The sequence below is a fragment of the Glandiceps talaboti genome, chromosome 16 (assembly GCF_964340395.1).
Source record: "Glandiceps talaboti chromosome 16, keGlaTala1.1, whole genome shotgun sequence".
NCBI lineage: Eukaryota > Metazoa > Hemichordata > Enteropneusta > Spengelidae > Glandiceps > Glandiceps talaboti.
In genome coordinates, this window is record NC_135564.1 from 1581784 (window position 1) to 1599177 (window position 17394).

Below are 17394 nucleotides of genomic sequence, written 5' to 3' on the forward strand. Positions count from 1 at the left end.
GTGTACTTCCATTGCGCTTGCGCATGTCACTAAAAGTTCAATCAAAATGGCGACTCCGATGCGGAAGCTGAGTCTAGTATCGACTGTATTTTCGTTAAATTTTGCCTTATTTTGTGCACATTTTAATTCGATTTTAGATTTAGAAGAAATAGATGATGTAAAATATGGTATAGATATCGCTAATACACCAGTCCTGATGGGACGTGTAAGTATGCATTCATATTTCGGTCCACTCGTCAGCGTAACTTGTAAACCGTATCTAGTTCAACTACTGTGAGATGATGATGATAATAATAATAATAACAAACACAGGCAGCCTCGTTTTCTCTTCTGACTTTCATTTACTGTCATAAGACATCTAATCTGTAGAAGTGTCTGATCAATGGCTAAATGAGACCGTTCCGCGTACATACACAGAGCACAGAACTGTGCTGCAGTCACTGTATTTTGTTTTTAATATTCCGCTATTTTAATTTTTATAAATGCTGACGGACCTCGATTTTTGTCCGCAGACGATGTCGGTTAAAAACAAACAGAAACAGAAAAATGTAAAATATGCATTGTTTAATAAAGATGAAAATTGTCACCTCAAAAAAAAAAATCAAAACTAGAATTATTGCAGCTATCCTTGGACTGCATATATGTAGTTTCGACCTTTTGAAGTTTGACCCATATGGAAGAATCATTTGTAGGGTATGCCGAGTCAAAGGGTTTGATCAGTGTATTCTTTACCAAAATGTGACTGTTTTGTTTCATGCATATTTCTGTTAAACAGATTTTTCACATTTGTTTACCTTTTCCTCTTACCTTATACATAGAATGTATGTTTGTAATCAAGTTGTATTACTGTGCAGGGTTGGATGGTATGTGTGTGATACCATGGAGATATACCTCCATGGTGATACAAACTTTATTTAAATTTCCTGAAAATATAAGCCTGTTTACATCGCATGGCAAGGTACAAGTTTGAAATCATTATATTGTACCAATCAGTATTGCTAGATAGAGGAAACATATTCTGTGAAGATTGTTACAAAGAATTATTGCAAAATTAACAAAGTGTGTTTTGTTGACTTTCACTGCCTTGGTTTGTTATCACTGCAGTTGTACTGGCCATGTACCAGTATGAACCATAGACGTGTAGGGTCTGTGTATCAACATAAAGAGAGTGACCTAATTATGGCTCCACTCCAGGTTGAGAATATAATTTATGCATTTTGAAAAAACAGTGTCACATATTCTATGAAACCAAAATCTATGATTTTGAAGCCAGTGGAAAATAGTTTATATATATATATATATAAATATATATAAATATATGAAATCTGAATGTTTTTCCTTTACAGCCAATGGGAAATAGTGTTATATATATGAAATCTAAATGATTTTGTCTTTACAGCCAATAGAAGATAGTGTTATATATATGAAATCCAAATATGGACAGGAATATGAATGTCAACTACCAGATATGACAGCATATGAGAAAGACTTAGAAGAAGAAAAACAAGCATCAGAAGTTGGAATTTCTGAATTATTAAAACCTATGAAACATTCACCATGTCTTATAAAGGTGGGTACAGAGGGAGGCAAATGAGAACTTGTGGTTGATAGTAGTAGTAGCATAGCCACTTTTTATTTAAATGACATTTTATATTCAACTTGTAGGACCTTTTTTGTTCCCTTGAATAGTATGTTATGTGTCATACTTGAATAAACGTACATCAGATTGTAAGTATGCTGTCCAACTGTTGTGTTCCCAATACCTCTTCCATAATGAACATTTTATTGGCTTCCAGGATACTGAAAAGATTTAAAAATCTCATTGGGATTGAATGGTATCTTTCAGTATCTCCAGGAACATCTAGATGTAGGTCACATACAGGTCATGAAAGTAGCACATAACAATCATCATAAAAAGAGTGAAAATAACTCATTATTAGAATTACCCATATACATCATTACTCTTACAAATACATAGTACATAAAAGACAGTTGATAATGCTGTAGAAGGAAAAAAGTGACTAAATCCAGGGAAAATGATATATACATCTCTTTCTACTGTATATGCTGATAATATAAAATTTAGGGTATGCCTATCCCAAACCATATATCCATAAAAACTAAGTCTTTCAAAGTATACATTCAGAACTTTTTTTTTTACTGCAATCGTCTGTTTTCTTCATTGGTACTGGGTTGATGAGTGTACTTGTATAATATACATGTTTTTGACCACACATTTCACAGACATCCATAATACAAATGTATACTAATGTAATTTCTACTTTTTTAGACAAAAAATTGGTGGACATATGAATTTTGTTATGGTGATGAAGTAAAACAATATCATTTAGAAGATGGTAAAATTGTCAGTGAAGTAATCTCACTGGGTCATTTTGAATCTGAAATGGATTGGAGTAATATTTCAAATACAGTGAGTATTTTTAAAACATAGTGGCACCAAAAAGTTTTCCAGAGTGTTGAAATCAAAGTATTTAAGTTTTGTTGTAGTAAATTACATTTGTAAAGGTCCAGTTTGCTAAGGATTACAATTTAGATGTGAAAAAACAGTTGTCAGGCAGAACTAGAAACTGTTGTCATGGAGAGCTATAGAAACTTGTTCCAGAACACAAAAGTATAATCCAATGTAATCTTTATTGCAATGTGATGATAGATATTTTTTGTTGTTGTGTGTGAAAATGAGAAAAACTGTCATTTCTTGTGAGTCACCACATAGTAAGAGATAGGGGAATACCAAATTTTCGTGCCTCACTAGAAATTGTGTGCGTCAGTGGTGTGTCAAATTGGCATAGAGGGCACACTGGCTCCACCTAAATGTATGCTTTGCATTGAAACACTTTGTAACTATACAATTTTTTTGTGTATAGTAGTAGTAATCATTATTGACATTCCGGCTATAGAGTTTTTTGTGGAAGGCTTGACTTTTCAATATATTTATTTCAAATTGGCACTGACAGTAAGTGAAATGTATGTTTATTTCACCTTAACAACATATTTTATTAGTACCGTAGTACCAAATTGTGTTATTACATGGAACTAAAACACATATTATACATACATAACTACTTTGTCAAAATTGCAATTGTAGTCCCTAGAAATGTCCATTCAAGTGTGACACTAGTCAAGCATCACATCTGTTCATGTACTCTATTACAGTGTACTTAGGTCATACATGTTATTCCCCAATGTTTTTCTTTGTTCAGCCAAGGAAAATATGAGTGACCTAAGGGACCTTTGTCACCAAGAGTTGCTAGACGAGTAGTGTGCCTCAGGTCACTAGTATTTTTGAAGAAATATATTGGGGAATAATATAATTATACCATCGCCAGTAATATTTTTTTAACAAATCGGGGAAAATACGGGCAATTTTGAGCGTTTTGTCTCAAATTTCAAACACAGCAGAACCAATGACATAGACACATGTTTTGGTGACCTAGAACAACCAGGGTATATATTCCATATTTTTGGTTTATGCATGGTATAATATACAGTATGTATTGTTTACACAATTTATGTATGGATTACAGGAAACTAAAAGACACAAGGCCAATAGGTATCATAGTCATGAATATACAAATGGGTCACTGTGTGATCTCACAGGAAGGCTGAGACAAACAGAAGTCAGGGTATGTATTATATATATAGATATACATTGTATATTCATTCACATCATTTGACACACAGTTCTTGGATCTTAATTTTGTGTAAAAACCTCCCAAATCTGCATATATATAATTTATTATATATTTGTATATCATTCTACATGTAACACAAAATTAAGGGACTGAAGCATAGGTAGACTTATTAATAAATTTCACACTATTTCAAAACTATGATATAAACAAGGATTACCAGTAGATCAAATTTCACATCAGATCAGAGTACTATGTACATTTGTCATTGTAGCAAAATTGAGTTCTCATAATTTGATGAAGAAAACATTGAAACCTTATTTATGAACGATATTTCACATTAGAGTCAAATAAAAACAATACTATGGATCCAAATTACTGAACCTTGTCTTGTTGTTCACTGAAGGCAATAAACCATTTTCATGGTATTTTCACCAAAATATGATATCGACATGAAAATCACAAAATTGAAAAAATAACATTTAAAAGATGCCATTCAAATTACAAATTTAAAATGTCTATCTTGATGTCTATCTTTTCTGAAATGTATAATATACGTGTGTAATTTAATATAACATGTTTTTCATTCGGCCTTGACATGTGTTATTTTCTTTTTGTTTACAGTTTATATGTAGTGAGGAAGGACCAGATATTGTGTACAGAATAGATGAACCCGCCTCATGTAGTTATTTATTGACAATACACACCAACAAAGTGTGTAAACATCCATATTTAAAACCACCTGCCAGTCATAAACCTAAACCTATTCTATGTTTTCCTGCACTGAATGATGACCAGTATGAAAAATATCTCACGGTCAAATATGGTAAGTATTTGAATTACACTTTCACACATCTTGGATTTCATTCTTTTGTCACATGATTTCAGTGATTTGTCATGTGACAACCCAGAACATCAGAATAAGTGAATAAGTCCACAGGTCTTAACAAAAGCTTCAGTTGTGCTTTCACTAAAAATATCAATTGTGTGTAGTCTCTCAAAAGTTCAAATGTCTATGTTGACATGGTAACGACTTAATACGCCCTCCTAGACATGGTGCACTCTGCATGTTCTCTGGCTTTTTTGTGATCTCATCATATATTTTGATGTCATGTTTGTGTCAAAGTGTCTTACTACACTCCTTGATTCCATGACATTACTGAGTACAAAAACAATTGAAAAGTATGTGTCATTGTCTTAGTAACCAAATATCTAAGTGTGTGTCATTGTCTTAGTAACCAAATCTCTTTGTACATATTCAATCACACATGTCATGCTGTGTTAACACCAATTTAGTTCAGGAATGAATGTTCATGGACTATGGGTTTTATAGTATCAAATAAAAATTTCTACTCACAGAGTCAAAAACCTTTCGAAAGCGAATCCCAAATTTTCCCTGACATTTCATTACCATTGTCAAATTAGTTCCATTTTGGTTTTAATAATTCTTAGTGAGTTTTATCACATAGCATTTTGTACACTGACTTAAGCCATAAATTGGGTTTTACTAACAGAGTGTGCCACTTTAATTTCTCATTTGGTGATTCTCTTTTCGTGATCCTCCTTCAGTATTGATTCTTGAGCGTAATGAATCCAAACTGCCAAAGGTAGTAACTCCGTCACTGTTATATGTTTGTTTTACAGAGGAAGAAGAAGATAGGAAACTTAGGGTTAAAGCCATAGAAGGTAAGACAAACAAATAATTTTTCTAGATGTCATAGCAGTTGATACAATGAATGAGTCTAAACAAGTTCACAGCGTTGTCCAATTTAGTACAATAGAATAAAAACACTGTAACACTGAATAATTAGATCATTGCATGATCAAGGTCTGTAGATGGATTGAAATGTCGCATTCTTTTCTGATTTATCATGATTCCAAATTAACTACTAGTATATTTGACTGTCCTATTGATTCACATTGTATTCTCCAATGGTATTTATTGTTGTGATTTTATTTTGACAGAGGCTCTTGCAAAGCATCAAGCTGACCAAGAAAGGGCTTGGAAGTTTGCAAGCAACACTAGAGATAAGAAAGGTGACCATGTGATTGAGTCTCATGATATAGTAGTATCTAAAGAAGACCTGGTACAAACTATGTCAGCAAAAATCACTGATACGATGAAAACATTTCAACAAGAAGACTTCTCAGAAAACACAAAGGATAATGATGAGAAAATTAATAAACATGCATTGGTGACCAAGTTATTTGAACTTGCATATGATTTGGATGCGTTAGCTCAAGAGTTTCAGATACATTCAGATAAACCATTGTTGAAGGGAATTGGAGAGACTATTGAAACTGCCACGGATGAATTACATAAATTAGCTGCAAGTTTAAATAAAAATATGGATGAAGAAATATCAAAGGAAGATTTAGAGAAGTTGAACAAATTATACAGAGAAATTAATGATATAATGGAGTTGCTTGAAGATGTGAATGAGGAGAAATTACTTGAATTCTTGAAAGGTAAAGAAATATTGTAATAAATGTTTGTCTTGGATGTATTAAGAGTGGTTTGTTTTGTCTCAAATGCATACAACAGGTTTAAAAATCCTAGGAAAACAGACATTTTGAATTTCTGTTCTGTGTGCATTAATGGAGCAGTGAAGATGTCCTTCCCAGAGGGCAATGTCCAACATTTGTGAATGGACACTAATGGCATCTTGGGTAAATATCAACTGGTGCTTCATTTACATTGTTGGTCAAAATGATGAAAACTGTGTTTTCTTGTGAGTCACCACATAGTAAGGCATAGGCTGTGTGCCCTCTAATGATAGCCAAATTTGTTGTTGTTGGTCAGTGTTTTAAAAACTGCCATTTTTGTGAGTCATCACATAGTAAGAGATAGTGGAACATCAAATGTTGGTGCGTCACTAGAAATTGTGTGCATCATCAGCATGTCAAATTGGCTTAGAGGGCACACTGCTTAGAGGGAACATTGTATCTCAGTGTCAGCTGACTTGATATCATGTTGTACTACACCTCAACTTTGCTTTTAATTAGTTTATCATGATAAACATTCTGATAATATTTTGTAATATTACAGTGCATTCTACTACAGAAGAATTAAATTTTGATATGGAAGAAGATATTGAGTTTGACCAGGCAGAGCTAGAGAATTGGCTAGATGAGTTTGCTAGCGTACTTGACAGTGCAGTACCAAGTATGGATACAGATCACAGGGAAGGGATGGCTGCCCACAGTGAAAGGTAAGGGTGTACCTTCCCTCTATGTCCACAAGGATGTTTTCACAAGAGAGGATTCATTGATGGAAGAGTGCAACCTTTGGATAACAAAAATAGAGTACTGCAAACCTGGAAATTTTCACTTATTTCGCTCAAGAGCAAATGCACAAAAATAAGTAGTGACTAAATACCTTCTTTTACATGGACACAATGTACAATTTTATCTTGAGAGTGTACTTGTTGGAATGTGATTTGATTTTTATAATGAAGGTGAAACTTTATCACTGCTATCAAAAAAGGTGTTCAGAAATTACTCTGAAATTACAAGAAAGCTTGGCACCCTTGTTACCTATTCAGCAACAACAGGCTATATCACTGAGTCATGATAGAGAAGTCATTTATAAGTGGACACTTTATAATCTATACTTTATCGGTTTGATCCCATACCTCGTCATTTGTTCTGATTTGCTGTAGGGTGGTTATCAGAAAAAAACAAAAGATTGTACAGTTTGGCCACTAGGAGTGCTGTTCCAGAAGTAGCCATATACCTCTGGAAAGTCATCATTTCCTAGTGTTTCACAGCTAAAATGAATGATAATTTCAGCTAGGCTAAATAGTTCTGCTTATTTTTCAAGGATGACATAATGTGTTAAAAACAGGCAATATTGTTTTAAATGCATTTTGTGGAATATTTTGCATACAGCGATATATAATTGATATCTAATAGCAAAGTTTTATCATTGGTTTTGAATTATCAAACTTAGGCATTGGTTGTCTATTGCATGTTCTTTTCCATAGTGGGCATGACCTATCAACTGCTGCCACAAGTAAGACAGACAACTTACAAGAACAGATTTTGGATGGAACTGAAGATGAAGAAGAAGAAGAAGAAGACGAGGAGGAGGAAGATGATGATGTTGAAGAAATGTTGATGAAGGAAAATCTTGACAACTATGATGATGAAACTGCTGTCAAAGAATTGCAAGACGGACTTAATGAAATCACCTCTGATCCAAATGACAGAGAAAAAATAGCTGGTGCGGCTGACGAAATCCGTGAAAGTGTTCTGCAGCAATTTGATGAGATCCTTGCAGAAGTATGTAAAATAAGTAATTTGTGTATTTACAGTTGTTGATTCTTTTTTTGAATACTGATAATTAATTATTTCAAATACCTACATTGGGCTGTGATTGGATGACTGAATCAGAATATGTATTGAATACCGATAATTATTCATTTCAAATATCTACATTGGGCTGTGATTGGATGACTGAATTTGAATATATATTGAATATTGATAATTATTCATTTCAAATATCTACATTGGGCTGTGATTGGATGACTGAATTTGAATATATATTGAATATTGATAATTATTCATTTCAAATATCTACATTGGGCTGTGATTGGATGACTGAATTTGAATATATATTGAATATTGATAATTATTCATTTCAAATACCTACATTGGGTTGTGATTGGATGACTGAATATGAATATGTATTGAATACTGATAATTATTCATTTCAAATATCTACATTGGGCTGTGATTGGATAACTGAATATGAATATGTATAAGATAGTGGTACATGTACAGAATAAAGAACCAGATATGCCATATCATATATTAAAGAGTAAAATACAGTCATGACATTGGAAGTTTTTCTTCTTTTTTTTGAAGGCCAAAGAAGAATTTGGTGGTGATGCTATTTTTGATGAAATAGATCAAAGAGATGCAGCCAGGAAATTAGCCAAGACCTTGACAAAGTTGATTGACACCTTGAAAACTGACCAACAAAAAGACACCAGTCCAAGTAAGATTCTATATACTAAATAAATCCATAATTATACCTCTGTAGTTTTAGATGTATTAATTACAGACATTTTGTATACTGTGACAGAACCCTATGATGCACAAGTGCAAGAGTGGCATGAGGGCTTGCAGTGTTCTCTTTGGCCGTACTTTCATGAGCATGGCAAGTGAAAGTGCAGCAGAAAACACTGCAAGCACAAGTTCAAATACCCCTGAGTACCTACACTAGAACTCATGTGAAATGGGGTGCTGTTAATGTTATTATTACATATGTTTATCTGAAACAGTGAATTTCTGTGAAAAAATGATACTGTGCAATCTCGCGCTTTTGTGTAGAACAAACAATCATGCCTTCATTTGCATGCAGGTATGCAGTCATTATGTTTTCAGTATTGCATTGCAGTGCAAATGGCACTAGTATCTGCATGCTACGGGAGAAGTAATCTCTAGTACATATGTAATAATAACTTGGTATTCACCTGTTATACCCATTTCATCATTTTAGTACCATTTGTACACTTTTACAGACCCTCTGATAAGTAGTAATAATCTAAGACAACGATTTAAAGGCCCACTTTGAAAAAGGATTAAAATTAGGTTTGAAAAACAGTTGTCTGGCAGAGCTATAGAAAAATTTGGCCAAAGAACAAAAGAATAATCCTATGTAATTCTTGTGGTGCCATCAATAAGATACCACTAATAAGAGAACCTGGGATTGAAACCTTGGCCTTTAAATGTCAGGGATTATTAACTGTACACCTTTTCTGAGGTGTAACATCATATAATTATTTGTTTTAATCAGAGAAAACGCTTGGAGGTGTTTCTGAGAATAAGCCTGCTGTACCAGACCAACAACACGGAACTAAAAATATTGATGAAGACGGCAATGATGATGACGATGATGATGATGATCTAACTAATACTGATGATGATGATGATGATGATGATGATGATGATGATGACAGAGTACGAGTTAGAGTCACCAAAATTAACATTGCTGGTAAAAATGTGGACTCAGAGAGTGAACTATATGATAGCAAGTATAGGAAAATAGAACAAGCTGTAGAAGAACATTTAGAAAATGCTGGCATCAATCCAGATGGTAAGTATAGCATCTAAGAAATAAAATACACCTCACTAGTGTGATGTGTTATAATGGTAATAATGAACAGTATCTGTAATGTTCTTATTCTTTGTTTTCAAAGTTCTAGACACAGTTGTACAGTAATTGTTACATCAGGGGCAGACCCATAATGGCACAATGTCTTTGTTTGCAAAGCTCTAGACACGCTTGCACAGTAATTGTTACATCAGGGACAGACCCATAATGGCACAACATCTTTGTTTGTAAAGTTCTAGACACAGTTGTACAGTTATTTTTACTTCAGGGGCAGACCCATAATGGCACAATGTCTTTGTTTGCAAAGTTCTAGACACGCTTGCACAGTAATTGTTACTTCAAGGGCAGACCCATAATGGCACAATGTCTTTGTTTGCAAAGCTCTAGACACAGTTGTACAGTTATTTTTACTTCAGTGGCAGACCCATAATGGTACAATGGCCCTCAAACTTCCACAGTTCATTAGAATTCATACAATCCATGCAACCAATGTAGCACATGGTATTATATCTGTCCTACCAGGTCTCCCTCCTTTTGTGCAGTTGCTTTGACTTGGGCACAATTCCCGGTACCCGCAATAACATTTTACCAAATGCTAGAGGATCAAAATAGAACAAGATGGTCAATTTATTCTCTGGCACACCTATTAGTAATGCATGTGTAGTGTGTACTTCAGTGTTGTACTGGACTTCATTTTATATAATAATGAGCCATATAGGAATACAGAAATAAGATATAGAGTTACCCTTTTTGAATCTACGTCACCTAACTAAATGGCTTTACATCGTTACTCTGATTACATATAAGTGATTAGGATGAAACCTACATAGTGATAACAACTTGATAATTTTAGTAGTCAGTTGAGATACTACTAAATAATTAGTCTCGTTTTTCAAAAATATCATAGATATGTCTACATGATGACACCTAATTACACACTTACTAATTTGATGATGGAATAGGCAAAATGCATTATATAAATAAAAGTCGCTGTTTATTTGATGTTACACAATTGAAAAAAAATGAACTTCCTTTCGTAAAATAGGTTGTAAGTTCAATGGTTTTAAGCTCATATTTGTTTCAAAATAAACGATTCTCAATAAAAAAACAACAGCTTGTGTGTCTGCCTACAGGAAGTTAAAATTATAGCATATGATCATATTTGTTTCACAATACATGATTTTCAATAAATGTCTGCCTACAGGAAAAATTGAAGTTAAAATTATAGCATATGATCCAACTGATGATGAAAGTGGTATGACAGTATTATCCGAAGAAGAAAGTACATATTTTAAAGACATGATTGTTGGTATATTGGTAAGTATATCATAATTCATGTAGTTAGTATTCCCCCCCCCCCCCCATATATAGGAAAATGAGTGACTTAAGGGACCTTGTCATTACAAGTCCAAAAATCAGTACTGTTAGGTCACAAGTATTTTCAGGCTGAATGAAGACAAATTATGGGGGGGGGGGGGGACAATATAATTATACCTCCTCAAGCATAATTTATGAAAACTGCAATTTGGAATGTTTTGACTCATAGTTTGGGCACTGTAGAACCAATGATGTAGACCTATGTTGTGACAACAACCAGGATATAAATGCCGTATTTTTAGTTAGTAAGTGTTCAACTTGGCTTGTGTGGGGTTCGAGCTTTGTATTACACAATAAATGATAACTGGGACACTTGTGACATGATATCTCTATGTGTGACTTTTTCATTGTATAATTCTACAAGAAATGTACATGTCTATGGGTGTCAGTGAAATATACCAATCAATGAAAACTTGGTTTTCAGAAAAAATTTTCCTTTGTTTGAATTTTATTTTCAGTGGCAAATAGAATCTTTCTTTTCTTGAATATTATTTTCAAAGTAAATGGAAGCTGAAATCTATTTTCAGTTCAAAACTGAAATCTCATGAATTTTACTTCTAGGGAGGAGGGCAAGAATCGTCAAATGAAGAAAAAAGACAACAGAGACTTGAAGACAACTATTCATTTGTATGGAGTAATTCTGAATCACCAGAACACCAAACATTAGTTGATAGCGATGACACAGAATAATCATATACATATATTTACATGAAAGACTAGTACAATGAATAGAAATCAAGCTGCAAAAAAGAGAAAGGGTTGAACAATTGTTTAAGAGATAAACACATTTGATATGACCCTATTATTAAAACAGTCCTACAACCATAGTCATGGTTACCCAGACTCCTCACCACTGGGAGATCTACTAGGAGACCACCCAGACAAAAGTCTGGAGAAAGGTAATTTGAAGTTATCCGAACTGGTAGTCACACAGTTTATTACTTGTAAGTTGTGAACAAAGGGCTTATGAGGCCTGCTATTTGTAATTAAGATTGACATTGTATTGGACACTAGTAATATGTAAAACTGTCATCAAGGAACATGGATCATTCAGCATGCTATGTATTCCCAGAATGCACTGCTCTGTGAGAGAGTGCGAGAGATTCGGTGTTTGCCATTTGGGAGTACATCTCCCCAGACTCTCTTCTAGGTGGTCTCATAGTAGAGCCCCCAGCAGTGAGAGTCTGGGTAACAGAGACTACTTTGGATTACGTTATCCCAGACTCTCTTCTAGGTGGTCTCATAGTAGAGCCTCCAGCAGTGAGAGTCTGGGTAACAGAGACTACTTTGGATTATGTTATCCCAGACTCTCTTCTAGGTGGTCTCATAGTAGAGCCCCCAGCAGTGAGAGTCTGGGTAACAGAGACTACTTTGGATTATGTTATCCCAGACTCTTGTCTGGGTGGTCTCATAGTAGAGTCCCAGTTGTAAAAGTCTGGGTAATTTTGATGACTGAATCAAAGACAAGAATTTGCATTGTGGAAACACCACACATTGATTTTAAAATCAACACTGCAAGATTGTTTTGATAGGAGATTCCTATCAACCATCTATTTCTTAAAACTATATTGTGTCCATTCACTGTTGCAACTTGATTACTTTTCATTATGTCTTGTCTACCAAACACTGTCACATGGAAACATGGCATACTTTCAGAATGGATCATTTTATCGGGAACTGAAATGTTTAGGGTATATATTACTAAGATCAATTGTAGGAATCAGTAATGTCATATTAAAGCTATGATGAATAGGTTGAGGTGTTTACAGGCTCTCTTCAGTGCTACTCCACAAAGATGAAAACCATACATGATTTTGACTTGAAATGGTCACATTACAAGTAAAATTTACCAGTCATATTGTCATCTGATGGTTACATACATTGTAGTTAACTCCACCCACCCATGAAGTTGTATAAGGTAGATGTCATTAAAATATTCCCAAAAGACACTCCCGGAACTCTTAGATTGTCAGTTTTATAATATTTTTGGAAACAGGGAACTGAAGGACACTTCGTGTGAAAGTGAACTGTGACGTATTGGTACAAGGTGAAATTACTCATTAAAAAATTTGTGAGTGCTAAACTATTGATTCGCATGATAGGTGTGTAGAGTAAATTTAGGCTAAATTTCAATGTAAGTGATGGAGGAGTTCAACATGTTAAGTTCAAGAAACAAGTCTATTATAGACAACTTTTGTGTACATTTCAACATTATGTCAGAGGATTCTATCAATCTGAGAGCAGTTTAGCACCATAGACTTAAAGTATAACACTTTACCACCTCATGGTACCAGACACACTGTGATAAACCTAGTGAACACTGCATTATGTACATCATACCATAGACCAGATCGGTCCTATAGATTTTGAAGCAGTTTGGCCCTATATAACACATTATCACCTCATCGTACCAGACACATTGTGGTTACTTAGTGAACACTACAATATGTACATTTCACCATAGAGCCAGTAAAATTTCAGTAACTCAGAACTGGTTTGACACCATAGCCTCCAATAACAACTTTGTGGTCAACACTATCCCATTCCGTGGTATCAGACACACTGTGTTTGCCTGAATGAACTCTGCATTATATACATTTCAATATGAAACCAGTAAAAGCTAGAAGCAGGTTGGGACTAAAGCATATCAAAAGTGTACTTTGACAGACTGTGTAAGAAGAAATTAGACACTGCTTGTATATTTAACTCAGCCTGCCTTATATAATTCAATGTAGATGTTGCTGAGATCTCGCGCAATAGTTAATATAGAAATATGTAATTAGCAGAACTCAACAGTGTGCCCTCAAAGCCAATGTGACACACCACTGATGCACACAATTTCTAGTGACACGCCAAAATCTGGTGTTCCCCTATCTCTTACTATGTGGTGACTCACAAGAAATGTAAGTTTTTCTCATTTTGTCTCACAACAACAAAATTTGGCTATCATTAGAGAGCACACTGACTATCACAGTTTGTGAGATACATGACGTAGCTCAGGACACTTGCCTGAAATGTAGTTAGGGCTAGTTACTGCAAACAGCATTGCCTGATTCAGAATACCCACACTGAGCCAGGGTATCAAAGCATATCAAATATTGTGTGTTTGTTTATATTTCTTGCCTATGTTATGTTTGACAGTTCACCCTGTGTAGTAACTTGACATTGCATGGGTGTATAAATATGCATTTAGCACTTGCCAATTCTATGCAGTATAGTAATATTGGAATGGGTTTCACAAAGAAATATATAGAAATATAGACCATCTGGGTAAATTTAGACCAGGTGGGAGCTTTATAATCACTGCCTGTAATGAACATTGAGCATAATTATGAAGATAAAGTACTGAGAGTCAAACAGATCTATGCGTGTGGAGGAGAGAGAGAGAGAGAGAGAGAGAGAGAGAGAGAGAGAGAGAGAGAGAGAGAGAGAGAGAGAGAGAGAGAGAGAGAGAGACAGAGAGAGAGAGAGAGAGAGAGAGAGACAGAGAGAGAGAGAGAGACAGAGAGAGACAGACAGACAGACAGACAGACAGACAGACAGAGACAGATAGACAGAGAGGGAGAGACAGAGACAGAGGGACAGAGAAAAAGAGAGAGACAGACAGAGAGACAGACAGATTGACAGACACAAATAGGCACACATAGATAGACAGACAGACAGACAGACAGAAAAAGTCAGACAATTATACTGAATTGGTATGGAATTATTTTCTTGTGATAGAATTGGTGTGTTCAGGTATGCAATATGTGTTGATGAAACAGTTTAAATATACTTTGTGTTGTAAGTTTCATTTCAATGGTTATCAAATTCTGAAAGTACTAGAAGTTTGATGTTGGAATTCAAGTATATCATTGTATTGGTTAATAGAAGTGACTTAGAAGTGACTGAAATAATAAATCATATCACTGTTCATGTGAGAAAAGCAGACCAGATAAGGGACGTTTGCACAATGTCACACAAGCGCAATAAACAAACTTTGTTCATTTAGGGGGGGGGGGGGGGGGGGGGAACAACGTTTTCTTCACAATTCTTCTGACATAGAGGAAATTATCAGAACTTGCCTTATAGAAAACTAAGCCCTATGGCTTATGTATATATGTATATGAAATATGTTTGTTTTGTATGAGTTTTCTGTAAATTTCTGTAGAAGTTGATGGAACTGAAATCTGACTTGAGAATTCTCTTGTCCATACATCTCAAGTCCATCAGTCTGGTAGAATGTCTGGGACTGCATTAGATGCATGTTATCTGTTTAAACATTCTCTAAGGAGTGCATGCAGATATGGACAAATGAAAAAGAACCAAGATCCTACATAGATGTATAAACACAGTTCACTGCACCCAAAGGATGCAATTTATATTAATCTGAATGGACTCAACTGTACCAGGTTTTAGTTAATGATTACACATGCCTGTGCCATCATATGTTTTGATATACAACAATGGACTGTGTCCTCATTTGCATATCATTTGCATACAGGTATGCAATAACGTTTTCAATATTGCACTACAGTGAAAATACCACCAGTATGTTTGCACAGTGGTGCAAGTGCTCTCTGGTATAATACCCTATTAGGACTTGACATACTTATTAATTAACAGTTCTGGTGAATGGCATTTCAAAGCCAGCTAGGCAAGTCTCTGTCTGGACTGTGTTCATGTTCCATATTCCGAGTTACAAGTTAATCAAATTGCAGGTTTTGATAAGTACTGATTCTGATATTGTTTGCATCATTTGAAGCACCTAGTACCACAGTTACTAATTTACAATTGCATGTGTCCTAAACATTTCAGAACCCAATTTTGGTTTAATTTTTGAAGTTTTATCAAATTGAACTATATTTTACAAATACATGTACTATTAAATTCTTAAAAATGACAAAATTTAATTTAATTTAAAATACTTATCTGTACAGGGAGTTTTTCTGCTTTGTTCTGTCAAAATAAAAAAAAACGATGAAAATGTGTTGTATGTAGTCGTGCTGTTTTGTATAGTAGATTATGTGGGGAATTTGCTCTCATTGTTGATCTAACATTTCCATTGCTATGCCTAGCATTTCACTATAACTGTCGTATATTAAAATCTAAAATTAGATAACGATTGCCCGCAGTGACAATGAATGTGGTAAATTATGTTGACATCGTACAGCTCAACAATTCATAGTGACAGTGAAATGATGGTATATATTTTTATTAGAAAGATAACAAGTATGGCTGGCAGTTGGAGTAGAAAAAATTCATTTGTGCTACAACACCATTGGTGCTATTTTTTATTTTATTTCACCAGCCTGAAGATATATAGAGTCAGCCAGGTCATGAGAAAAATAGAATTAAATGGCCTAGCATCAGAATTGACCTATATATGTATAGAGATAGTATAATATAAGAATCTCCTGGCAAGAAGACATGACAACACAATGCACTTCCTGTTCAATTAATCATCAAGAATGTTCCTCTAATAAACTTATTATAGACATATTTCTAGAATTAGTATTTCATACAATTTCTATTGTTATTGAGTCAATATCAGTAGTTTTTGAGATAATAACACAGACAGATGGATGGATGGACAGACGTACAGACAGATGGACAGACAGACAGACAGATGGATGGACAAACAGACACAGACAAACAGAGTCAGGCAGACAGATGCATGGACAGATGGATGGATGGATGGACAGACAGACAAACAAACGGATGGATGGACAGACAGGCAGACAAACAGAGTCAGACAGACAGATGCACGGACAGACAAACAGAGTCAGGCAGACAGACAGATGCATGGACAGACAGACAGATGGACAGTCAAACAGATAGGCAGGCAGGCCGATGTAGAGACAGACACACATATGGACAGATATACAGACAGGCAGACAGCCACAGGCAGACATGTATGGACAGACAGATGTACAGACAGGCAGGAAGGAAGATAACACGTACACATAACACAGACTGACAGACAGACAGACAGACACCTTTTTAAATCTGAATACTTCCTTGTTGGAAACATTGACAGTCCAATTATAACTCATTTCCTTTATACAAGATGTCACCTTGCATGTGTATTTCCTGGGAAGGTTTCACAATTAATTGGGATAGTATTCTGACACTGAAAACCAATTAATTGTGAAAGTACAAAAATAAACTGATAAAATGCTCTTCAATTTTCATAACATATTTGTTCAAAGCTCCACCAGGATATCAGTATTATTTTTATGTATAATTTCCTGAGAATTCAACTGT

The 17394-nt window shown here is 34.8% G+C and overlaps 1 protein-coding gene across 1 annotated transcript; it reads left to right on the forward strand.

Annotated features, from left to right (window-relative positions):
* Positions 1-46: 46 nt before the first annotated feature.
* On the forward strand, positions 47-12432 carry LOC144447658 (uncharacterized). Its single transcript, XM_078137734.1, has 13 exons — positions 47-205; positions 1400-1570; positions 2291-2431; positions 3546-3644; positions 4275-4476; positions 5295-5336; positions 5616-6119; positions 6700-6862; positions 7637-7934; positions 8520-8652; positions 9469-9753; positions 10976-11088; positions 11710-12432. Exons 1-13 carry the CDS (start codon positions 47-49, stop codon positions 11836-11838), a joined length of 2439 nt encoding a protein of 812 aa, XP_077993860.1. The 3' UTR covers positions 11839-12432.
* Positions 12433-17394: the final 4962 nt, after the last annotated feature.